The sequence below is a fragment of the Anopheles marshallii genome, chromosome 2, assembly GCF_943734725.1.
Source record: "Anopheles marshallii chromosome 2, idAnoMarsDA_429_01, whole genome shotgun sequence".
In the NCBI taxonomy this organism is placed as follows: domain Eukaryota; kingdom Metazoa; phylum Arthropoda; class Insecta; order Diptera; family Culicidae; genus Anopheles; species Anopheles marshallii.
This window is the reverse complement of record NC_071326.1, coordinates 91,496,574-91,509,194: the sequence shown is the minus strand read 5'-3', so window position 1 is coordinate 91,509,194 and position 12,621 is coordinate 91,496,574. Positions and strand designations below refer to the sequence as shown.

At 41.6% G+C, this 12,621-nt stretch overlaps 1 protein-coding gene across 1 annotated transcript in view; it reads left to right on the top strand.

Moving 5' to 3' along the window:
- LOC128706912 (solute carrier family 12 member 4) overlaps nt 1-12,621 on the top strand; it is a 50,945-nt gene that overhangs the window by 17,981 nt on the left and 20,343 nt on the right. Inside the window, exons 2-6 of the mRNA XM_053801854.1 lie at nt 4,529-4,599; nt 5,463-5,583; nt 6,187-6,320; nt 10,187-10,269; nt 11,547-11,649. Coding sequence (XP_053657829.1) covers nt 4,529-4,599; nt 5,463-5,583; nt 6,187-6,320; nt 10,187-10,269; nt 11,547-11,649 — 512 coding nt within the window. The remainder of the gene's footprint in view (nt 1-4,528; nt 4,600-5,462; nt 5,584-6,186; nt 6,321-10,186; nt 10,270-11,546; nt 11,650-12,621) is intronic.

The window sequence follows — 12,621 nt, the reverse complement described above, 5'->3', positions numbered from 1 at the left end:
CCAACTCCGATGCTTGAGAATGCTGATCGAAGAGTACAGCACCGTCCCACTGGGACTGAGCGGGGAATGATTTCTCGAGGCATCCTTTTGTGTTTAGTACTGAGGTGTGGTGCAGCATTGTAAGACGATGTTATTGTGGGCGACTCCACGATGAACAACATTGGATGAACATTCTTCGTTGGTTGTCGTCTTCTTTTGGGAAAAGCCCATCTCTCATCTCGTAGCTTCCAGGCTAGGAAGTTTGATGCTCATGTTTACTGTTTTCTCTTTTCGACATTTGACTGTTTTGATAAATAGGGACTTATCCCTCCCACGCTAATGGACACGCAATCAAGCTAAACGGTGGGTCGTTGTTTGCTCCATTTGTCAATCTGCTGGCTTGTGCTTGCTGGAAAATAAAATACCGGATATATTTGGTGAGTTTGCAGAAACATTTTTAAATTGCAACACTTCAAATGGAGGTTAATCTACGGCCAACGCTTACTAACTGGAAATGGTTTGTTGGAAATTAAGGCTTTGTTTTAACTAAGGATTTTTTTTCTGAAACTTTGTAGATGTTGAGATAAATTTATGCAAATTTAGTAAACCAACGTACTCTAACTAACGTCATTACACTGTGTCCTTGCCTATGTCCTGTTAAATCTAGTGCCTGAGAAGTTCTTTAACTTTTGGAGGCTGAAGATCTCATAATTCTAAAGTCTACAAATTGATTATCATATAGATTCGTACGTATTGTCTTAACTTATCTCGAAAACGGAAATTTACGGAACAGATCTATAATAAAAAGTGCTAATTCGCTAGTATGTCTTGCTCCAGTAAGCTGGTTGCGGAAATTCGTGGGACCAAACCTTACCCATGTTTTTGTCGTTGCTTTTCATGCTATTGATCAAACATGCATCCGATAACGAACGAATTCAATCAGAAAACTCTCGCTCACTTGACAGTTTCAAATGGCAACCCATTCTATCGGATAATGACTACCGGTTCAGTAATAACCTTTTCCTTTTTTACCTGGTACTTGTACCCTTTCATGCTGTCCCATCTGCATTCGGTATTACGTGTAACAAAATGTTGCAACAAAGTCAGCCCATAAGGGGAAAAAACGCCGGAAACCTCTTTGCCTCATCCACGTCCAAAGCACCAACTTCCAGGGCGCCTAGGGATCAAAGAGAGCAATTTTTTCTTTGGAGATGATGGTTCTTTCTTCTTGTGGTAGTATGCCCGAACTAGCTGACGGCATATTATGCCTGATATCGTATGCATGAAATGCGTTGACTACGTAATACTTAGGATGCTTCAAAAATTCTGAAACGTGCGTCTCTTTCAGCCATCCTACTCCTTGTTCGTGTCATTTTTTTAATACTTTCCTCTGTCTCGTGAGAACCGCGCATTGCTAGCTTTTCTTTGTGTGACTTTTCTTTCCCCAACGTGCATGCTGATTCCGCACGAATTTAACGTAGATAAAGAAGCGACCGAGGATGCGTGTGTGCATGTTTGCGTGTGTGGATCTTTAAGGTTAAGTATCTTCGTTGGTGCGTACTGCACGTTTTTCTTCCTTCCTTTATGGTTGCGTTTAGCGGTGGGTATGCAAAGTAGTAGAACGATTCTGCGGGACCGATTCTCATCGTCAATCTCGTAAGAGGGAAAGTATTCCCGTACTCGCAACAGCTTAGGACAGGCCACCCGGGAAAGATTGGTAAGCAAAGCCCTAAACATGATGCCATTAAAAGTTATGTACACAAACCAGCGTCTTTGGTTGGGATTTTGACGCGAACGGAACTGTTTGATGGCCCGTGACCGTCGGAAGGGATCATTTATTATTTTTGTACCCCAAAATGAGACTCTTCCTCCCGAGGCAAAGGGAAATCCTCTATTTTTTAATGTCTCTTTCTCGCCAAAACCGAAACCCATCAATTCCTACAAACTCTTTCCATTGGAAGTGGTAAGAGACCCGCGAAAAGGAAAGAGTTAATGAAATGAGCTTCCGTGGAAAGTTTCACTTCTGTTGCACACGATCTTCGGTCGTTCTGGTGATCGACCCACAGCGTTCTGCGTTTAGAATTATTTATAACATTTTAAGCAAACTTTTAATAATTGCGGTTCGACAAAGAACGCTCTAGGTGCGGTTTCGGGGCAAATAAAATCTCCTGAAATGAAGACAGAAAAAGGGAGCTTTCCTGCTGATTATCAATTTTGGAATCGTTTTAATTATGCTCGCGGTATCATTACTGGTGTCTCGGTAATGCCTGGGATAGCCATACTGTTTGAACGAGATAAGAAGTCAATTTTTATCTAATTACATTTCAAAGGAGAGTACACTTTTAAATGTAATTAATCTGCCTTCTTATTTGAAGTGTTGGTGTACTGTTGAAATCCTGTATTTCATTTCGATTAACACCCTTCTTATGACTTTCTTAAAGGTCATCTGATCAACTATCTTGCCCTTATGCCTTATCCTGGTTTTATTTATTCTGTAGCCCTCCTGAAAGTTTGCATATACTAATTACTTGTCTTGAGTTCATTTTAGTACTATTATTCCTCTAATACAACTTAACGTTTTAAAATTGGTAGGATCAACTAGGATTGGTAGGAACTGGTGAGATATAACCATACTTCTATAGCGCTTGTTTTTATATGCACAAATACCAATTTGGGAACGTCGAGATAGATTCAGAAAACATCGATAGCGAGACGTCCCAGTGCACAGTCCAGCTGGTCTACCGACCAATGTCCGTCGTGTGCCCAACCTCGTAGATGATTTATCACAATAATATGTGTACATACATAGTTATGGGAAATTTATCTCCGAATGCTTTCGAATATGTGTATGTGTGTGCGTTGATCAGCATACGTGTATCTGTGAATGAGAATGATAAAGGAAGGAAGTGAAAATAGAATTTCGGTCAGTAGAACCTGCTTACTGCGAAGGTTTCCTGTGTTTGGCCCCTTCATTGTGATGACGTCGACGCCATTTTTCTGGTGTCCTAGTTTTTCCGGTAGCTTGCTCTGCCGTTTTCCTTGCTTTTGCCTGTAGGGTTCGTATGGTACTTGCGGCCCCATACTTCATCACCATCTTTTAGAAGGCTTTTGGCTCGCTTACAGGGAGAAGCTGTTTTTACCGCTTTCAGATAATGAAAAGTCATTTCTCATTACTGTCGGGGAGTTTTTTTGCGTACGACTAACCACCTCAAACGGTGTCATAAAGAAGCTGCTTCTTTGCAAATACTGGTACGCCTTTTTTCTACCCTGCGAATGAGCCGATCCAGCAAGGTTGAACGCTTGAATGGGCTGTTTGTTATCATCGGTACACACCCTAACCTCAATCCTCTTACGTTCACGGATCTACCCAATGAGACGCCTTTCCGAATATGTCCCAGCCGAATGAATCGATTACCACCGGAAGATGCGCGTCTATCGTCCACCAGAAGACATTGGTGGTTATTTATGGACTTATGGCAAAATTGTTTAGTCGTGCGACAACGACGTGAAGTAGTTGGGTTTGGGTTACCTTCTCGGTAGGAACGAGCTCTGAAAGAAATGTCCACCAAATGATAGTCTGCACGATTAGCGAGGCGTAATGTCCATCCGTTTGCGACAAGAGCCAGACAAAATCCCGGACATCGAGCGGAATCGATTAAGCTTTTATGTGCAATCATCAATTCTCCATCCTTTTCCTTTTCTGTCGCGTTGGAAAGAAGTGATGTCCGCACATGTGTCGCTGCGGTCTAACCCACATATTGGGGAATTAATACCACAAACGCACATCTCGAGACGAAGAGTTAGTCCTTCGAAATATCTCAGAATGTACCGACTACTCCCCAAAATAAGGCAGGCGCCAGCGTAACGACTCACATAATGTGTTTTATGAGTTTCGCTCATTAACTACCGATTATTTGTGGTGAAACCGGGTTTAATGGTCGGTAGAACATTTTTGGACGTGAAGCGATTGGGCTGGGTCAGATCGATATTGTTCATAATATCGAACCAAGTAGAAAAAAAACACCCATTGGAAACATGTTTTATGCAATCTTCACTTCACTCGGTGCGCTCATGAAACTAATTATCTCAAACGGCCTGTCGATACAGGAGTTTTCCATAAACAATCCAGTAAATTATCGTCCATACGAAGGCGAAAAAGGGCAACATTTCCAATTAATTGAATCATCCATACACAACCGTTAGATGTAACCACACTTGAGCACGTATCGTCAATCGTACGCCTCGGGTGAATTGGGTGTTGTGTTGCTTATGGGCAAATACTATCCAGCCAATACAAGTGCACTTACACTGCCTTCACCAGGGGGATAAGAGCATGTTACACAAAAAGTTAATTAACCTCCGAGTACCTTCTATCACAAAATTCGACATGCATGTAGGGTTTTTTCGGGATATGTTAGACGTAAGCGGTTCCTAAGACGTAAAAAAACATTTAGTTTGCTGGATTGTAGTATTTAAACGTAACGAATTTTTTTATCCTTAAAACGTTTCCTCTAACATCGTTCTTTTCGTTGGTTTTCTCTTCCCCCAGGTGAACCCACCGATGATCAACCATTCGTGTCGAAAGGAGATAAAATCGATACTAATCTGTACCTTTACTCGGTAAGCTCCAAGAAATGTGTACAATTTTATCTATATTTTTACCTATTCACTGCCCAATGATCATAAATCTAGTTTTCAAAAGAACTGCTCAAAGCACGAAATCAATCAACAGACAATCAACAAAGGGAGACATCAACGTCAAACCGTAAACGCGAACGTTTGCCATCGCCACGTTAGCTTAACGATGTAGTCAAATTTTTTAGCGTCCGTGCCAGTGTAGTTTCTTTGACCAAATTGCCTTCATTTTCCAAAGGAAGCAAGCCACTTGACGGTCGACGAAAATCATGTATATTTGCCACCCGGGCATCTCGGGACTTGATGCTCCAAGGATACAAGGAAAATAATTATTAGAACCTACAAGAGGCAACAAAAGCAGCGACTGGCAACGGCCACCGACCAAACAAACAGGTTCAGGCTTGGCACCGACCTGAAACCATTTATCATGCTTTTAGCTAGCGTCAGGCAGCATAGCACCTTGCCAGGAGTCAACGATGATCCCTAAACCATGAGGCCACCCGGCGGTATTCACAGTCTGCAACATTATACGAGTTAATAGGGTTCATAAAATATTAAAAACGGTGTCAAAGATGGTGCCCGTGTCATTCTCCATTTTGCTCAGTTTAGTTGGGTAACCTTCTTCGTCCGCTAGCATCACCATTTACCCCATCATTAGGGTGCTCCAGGACGCGTTCAAAGTAACTGAACCCATTCCACGAACATAAACGCACGATAGTTTCGCGTTACGCCATTGCCATTCCACTTGAACGAAATACCGACATGCCTGCGTTAATCATTAATATCTTCGGTTGACTATATTTTTCGCTAATATTTGCTTCTGCTTGTTCGTTACACGCACTGCCCAGGATGACATTCAAGAACGTCCGCATGTCACCACGCTCATTTCGTCCCTGGCAAACTACTCGAATACGATCCCGGCAGCGACGGATCCCGATGCCAAACCAGCACCTGCCTCCGCCCGCATGGGTAAGTAACGATCGCACGAAAATTGTCGTGTAATATTGTCTGCTCTCCAACGGAGAAGAAATATACATAAATGTAATGAAAAAAAATCAAATTCCGGATGAAACCTTGGTTACATTGGAATGTTGATGAATTAGTTATTACACTACATTATCATTCCTCAACTCAATTAAAGTTAAACTACCAACGGAAAGGTTTCTTGCATGCTGTCTACACTAAGTTCCGCGATATTACACTAAAGAATACATTTAGGCGCAACGCATATCAATTTGTCTAAAGCTTTTTTGGTTTTAAAGGTTTTGTGAGAGAAGTTACATACTTTTTATCAACATTGGGTTGATAAGAAATTCGTCATAATTTCTGCATAATTGTGTGCAGCCATATTTACTGCAAGTAGTATTATTTCCTTCTTTAATAACTTTTATCTTCTTAACGTATCCCTCTTTTCTTTTTTTTCTCTTTTCCTTTTTCCTTTATCTCTGTCTCTTTCACTTTTTTCTCTAATTAACATTCAAACACACGGATTTGCTCGTCTTGGGTGGATGTGTATTACCATTCAAATGCAACCAACGCTGGAAAACCCCCGACGAACTCGTCCCTTAACAGGCACACTCATCGGTGTCTATCTACCGTGCATACAGAACATTTTCGGTGTCATTTTATTCATCCGTTTAACCTGGGTTGTTGGTACGGCTGGAGCCATATTCGGGTTTTTAATCGTATTATGCTGTTGCTGTGTGGTATGTGCTGGATCTCCCTTTAACTAGCTCGCTCTGTGTATGTCCATGTGTAGAACGCATCATCCATTGCTCACTCATCTCTGGCTATGTCATCGCATCATCTTTCATTACCTATTTCCCGTACGACTGTTAAGAACCTGTCAACCGCATTTTGCATCAGTCCTCACGTTGATAGTTCTATATTCTAGTTCTCTCATCATTTCGATCTCTTTTTCATGGACTACACTCAGTTCGTTTGATACGAACATCACTTTAATATCCCTATTTACGTATAACAGAAATTCTTGAATAAAACACTTCTCAATCCGATATACGTATGAAACCACCCTACTCTTGATTTACAACCAAGCCATTTTTATTGTGTAAGTTGTCAGGGACGGGCAGTGCCAGGATATAACTTCCCTTACATTAAGCAATTACGAGCACCTATACACATACACTTTGCAACACGATCGCTTACAGTAAATCCCAACGTCACATCATTGAAATTCAAAACAGGCCAACCCACACCCCAAACTGGGTTAAATTATTCTCCAAGCTATAGTAAATCGAACACACACTGTTAAATTTATCGCGGCTCTACGTCCATCCACCTGCCCACCCAGCAGCGTTGTGATGCTGTACGAAAATCGCAAAATTGTTCCCAGTTGCTCCCTTAAAACATGACTCTGCTCGAGCACATCCCAGCCAGAATCGTGGTGGTATTATAACAAAAAACTGGGTCATATCTAGGGAGAACGAACTTCATGTTTTATGTATGGGTTTAATCAAACATGCATTTGCATACCATGTGAAACGGTACGGTGAACTGCTATTAGCTTCGGTTGTGTGCTGTTCAATCGGGAATCGGGAAAAGCTCCGTATCCCGCGATCTATCCTTGCAGCTGCACAATTTGGCCTGTTGAATAGTACTTATTTGCGTACTGCGTAAACCCCGTCCGGCTGCTGTTAATGAACACCATCTACTTAAATCAGTAAAAGCTACCCAATCTCAGCACGACATTCAAGCACATTCAGATACGGTCCACTATTAATTGGTGGAAATTTAATCACAAATTTCCAGAACCAGCTCTTTTGGTCCCTTGCGGACATTCTATTCGGTTTGATTATTTTTCCAACTCCTGGAAGGCTAAATAAACATTCACACCCGCATACGGTAATGATTTGGTAAATTTTGCTTCCAATGGTGTTAGCGATGTCCAGAGAGGTGGACCTCGTGTTAACGACGTATGCATCAAACCACAAAATTCGGAACGGATGATCGAAAGCCGACAATGGCGAAGCAGCTGTTTGCGCCTGTCCTTTCGGGTGTATTCTAGGGACACAGTCTAATCTAATTAATACCATACAGTGTACACAGAAATTGGCACCCTTGTCCTCTCATATTGAGTAGCAAATAACACGGCTAGGATGCCTTCTAAATCCCCCAACCCAGTGAAACTATCGTGTGCAGAAATGAGCAAACCTCTCGACAGTTGGTAAGCGCAAGGAAAACAGCATGGCTGGTTAGAGGCGGTTTTGCTAACCCATAGGACTCAGTTTATGAGCTTTCGGTGGGAGGTTGGGAAAAAAGCTACCAGCGCAACCAACTGAGTCAACTCCACATGAGCGGTACGAATTAATCTCATTCCCTTCCTGATTGAGTACTATCAATCAAAGGCAATCACAGCGGCCTCCCAATGGTCCTCGACACCACCACCCGGTACTGAGTAAAGGTGGCCGTTCTCATTATGAATTTCTGCTTGCACAGAATATCGGCTTGCCAACCCAACAAATGCGTCATTAAGTAAGGGAGTAAGCGACCAAGGACGTCCAGGTTTTTTTTTTCTTCTACTACACTCTCACTCCGTTAACAAATGTTAGCAAACGGGGAATCAAACATCTGCACGGCTACGTGCGGGTGAAAACGAGTAGATCCGTTGTACCATTCCTACCTCCGTTCCTTATCAAGGCTAACCAACTGTTCGCCGAGTAGAGAACAAAATACTTACGTATTAGTTGGCTTCTCTCGGATCAGTTGATTGTGAATAAAAGGCACGAATAGTTCAACGGTAATTAATTATTGCATTAGATTTACGGATCATAAAGTTCTAAGCATAGTTCATTCGATGCTAAATTAAAGACTAAGAATATTTCGTCTAGTAAACTTGTATGAATGGAGAGCTTTCGTCGAAACAAATTTGTGAAGTTCTTCTAAAATAGACTTGAGATTGTAGGTTGAATACTTTTAAACTCCTTTGACGTGAACATCTACCCATTAGAATGCTTTCAACAAGGGATATAATTAATCGAATTAAAGGGACGAAAAACATGGCTCAAAATCATACTTGATCAATGTACATCTGAAATGACTATAATGAGCAAATACTCCTAGCTTTACTTCATTCTATGTACTCCATTGTAAAAAGCTGTTAGAAACAATCAATCGATCAAATGTCATCCTGCATCATTGAAGCATTTGTTCACCGTTTGAAGGACCGTTCACAAAGGATGCTCGCCCACACACGCACTCGCACTGGCAGAGTGTCCTTAACGATTCCAAGAAAAGCAACCGAACAGACGATTGAGTCCAATGTAACCGTCTGAAATCCTTGTTCCACCCATCTGCGGCGGTGTAATCCTATTACACATCATTTGCTAATCTAGACACAAGGCACATCATCAGCATCTGGGTGGGGGCCGCGTACCATTGCTGTAGACTGCTGGGATCATTTCGTATTGTTGTCTCGGCGAAAGCAGCACCAAAAAATGCCGTCAAGTTCGAACACGCCCCGGTCTTGGAGAATGAAATGGTTTTGTCGAACTTAATTTACTTCGTTACCGACAACATATTTTTCCGTATTGGATTCCGGGCCCGTCGAAAGACTAATAGCCTAGCACGCTTGCTCGTCGCGTTAGTGAAAATATTTTTGTTATAATTCAAGGCTGTCGTATATTACAAGAGCGCATCCTTTCCTCAGATATTTGTTGATGCGAGGCATCAAGACAAAACGGTCCAATGAGCGAAACAATGTGAAAATGCGTTGGAAATTCTTTGCCGTGACTACCCGTTTAGCTTTTGTACATTATTTTCTATAAGACTTCTGCTACTAGAGAGTGTTGTTCTCACGAACATTGTGCTCGGATGGACATTCATGCAACAAAGCACGTACCAGGAGAAATGTATAAAGGGTCATAAATAAATTTCATTGCGTCATCTCGGGCCTTGCTCTCAAAGATCTTAAGAATATCTTGAGGACACTCATAAATTTAAAACGAGAATATCCTGCTTGAGTTGCTCAATGTCAGCACAACAACAAACATTTTCGGCACACTTACTTTGCAAAATTACGATAGTTCGTTAGAAGATCTTCCTCTTGAAACGATGCTCCCGATTCATTAACTTTAAATATCCTTCTTGATATGTATTCCATCGACTTTGAAAGCAAATGCGGCTTAAAGTTTTGACTTTATCGATCGAAAATACCTGGCCTTTTCTTGTTGAACAAGCCTCACTGACCAACTGATTTAAGTGCCATCACCTTTTGCAACCAATGCATTCTTTCACTTGAGAAAGGTTACTTAACACACGCACGCACGCACGAACCCTTACCTCATTAGTCCGTATTTCTTCATCAAACCATCTTCATATTCTAACCGTGGTCCAAAATCAACCCCATTATAAGCATCAGCATCATCAGCATCACCACCACCGTAACCGTCATCCACATCGCATGCCCGTTGTAGTACTGCTCGCTTTCAGTTTAAAGTTCTCCCCGAAAACTTATCCCAAAACTATGCTAATCATGTTGTGCCTCTTCGAAATGGCCTCTTTTTCTTCTTCCCAACGTAACACTGATCGGCGGCACGGTACCGGGGAACTACAGACCATGTTGACTGCCATTTCCATGTCGGCCATTGCCACGAACGGGGTAGTACCGGCGGGCGGCAGCTATTTCATGATATCGAGGTAAGTTTACTTCAAAACGTGGGTCGTGTGGCGTTTCTGGAACAGCGCCAGCAAGGCGCGACTCCGGAACGGTTGTCTGTGGATGTAACGTTCCCGGTCTCCCTTAGGGCTAGTGACTCTTTGGTTTCTAACGATAAGAAGTAAAACTTTCGGCACCAGAAACGCCCCAAAACTGTCAAGCGACTAAAGTTTTCCAAACAAACCGATAAAGGATCGCTAAAAAGGTCTCCACAATTGGGGCACACATGAAATGAAGCAAGGGAGTGACCTCGGATTTTTGAATGCTCTTTTACCGTACCAGCTAAACGATATCTTGATTAATACAGCTCCAGCCATTTCGTTCAGCGGATGAAGTAGGATGTGGGGATTAACATTCAGGAAACGATGACATCCAGGAAGTCACAAGTCAACTAAGCTCCCCAAGAAACAGTTCTGTGGTACAGGCTAATTCTATAAGTCCTTCCGGACTGTTAGTTAGCATCTTGTAATAACATCTCAGACGCGACAGTGACCTGCCTCTTGATTTCTTTTTATAAAATGATTCTCAAACCGATTAGCCGTTTCTTGCTCAAAATATGTACACAAAAAAACACACGTTGGCTCAAAATAGAAAGCGAATTTAGGTTTAATTCAGCAACAATCTGGTCCGACATTCAAAAAGGGACGGCTTTTTGCCATCGCGCAAATGGTTTTCAAGAATTTCTTCATTTCCTGTGCTGACAAAAAGAAATGAAAATTTCCATCACTTTTGAGGCTTCTTAAGTGCCATAAAGGGATTCTGTTCAAGAGCAGTTCGCTCCTACCGGACGGACAATGACAGTTAACCTTCAATTGACTCCCATGGAGAGTCACCCGGGTTCACTAGAAACTGTTGATAGTAGTTATAGGGAAAGAAATAAGATATGCAAGGACGATTAACAGTGTTGTCAAAGCTATCCCGGTTTTGACAGCCAACAGGAAACAAACCCGGAGGCTAACTGTTTGAGACGATTTTTATTAAAAATGAGGTAAAATTTTTCGCAACAAATACGAAAATATGTCGTATCTGAGGCAGTATAACACAACTTTGGTTACTTTTACCGCAGTCGAACAATTTACAGTAAAGTCCGCGCTAGCGCAATATTTTTACCAGAACTTCAAGACCCTCAAAACAAAACATTTTGGACATTTGGAGTGTGAACAAAACGTGGAAGTTTGCGCCAAAGTTTACTAATCAATTTCTTTTATTCTCTTTCCATCTGCCCTATGATGTATTTCTTCGCTTGCATTGGCCATAGATCGCTGGGGCCCGAATTTGGTGGCGCTGTTGGGATGTTGTTCTACACTGGAACAACTTTAGCAGCCGCTATGTACATAGTTGGTGCGGTGGAGATCGTTTTGGTAAGTAGCAATGTTCGTTTTTATTATGAATTTTCCTTCCACTTCTTCCTGCCATATGTTCATAATTCCTGTTTGCTGAACTTTGACCCTTAAACGAAAGCGTTCTTCGGCGCAAAAGTGTACGTGTATTGTAAGAAACTTTTCTTCGTCCTGGACGTTTATATTCGTACTTGATAAGGTGCCCATCGCTGAATGGTTTGTTTTGTTGTATAAACACACAACAAAGCTTATTGGTTGCCGTGCGCGTTTAATGACGGGCTACTGTCATAACTGGCGTTTGCAATTAGTGGCCACATTTTATTATGTTGGCGCAACAACAGGTAAAACGTTTTCCGCATTGGAAAACCAGTACACGTAAATAAGTAAGCAAAGTGTTGCAAGTATTTTATTTAAGTTCGATGTTTTGGGAATCCTTAGCATTTAGATTTATTTATATGCACTGATGAAGAGTTTTACCAATAATAAAACATGGCAAAATGAATACAGATGTATATATGTACATATGTTAGCGTATTTGGTTTGTCCTCACTGGACAGATTCCATAACGTTCAAATTTGAACTTCTTTCCTCTATGTATTATCTTGCATATTTAGAACAGTCGTAAATACAACACGATATGTTTATAATCATACAGTAAATTCGGTGTCTTTCATGAACATGACAACATGAATGTCGTCTGCTAGTTAATACCATTGTATTTTCTCGCTCTACGTCGATGCAAGATAGAATAAATTCAAATCAGTTCTTGCGATACACTGGCAAGATTTTCAATTGTTTCTCAACACAATGTTGGCTAGCCCACACGTTAAAGAACGTATCCCAAAGCAAACTAGAAAACGTAATCTTTCCATCTCGCAACCCATAAAGTCACATCCCGTAAATACATGCCCGCTACCATTGCAGTTGCCGGTGCAGAGAAGAAGCAGCATCATTGTACTTCCACACGCCCTTGCAAGCTTACATGCACTTCGT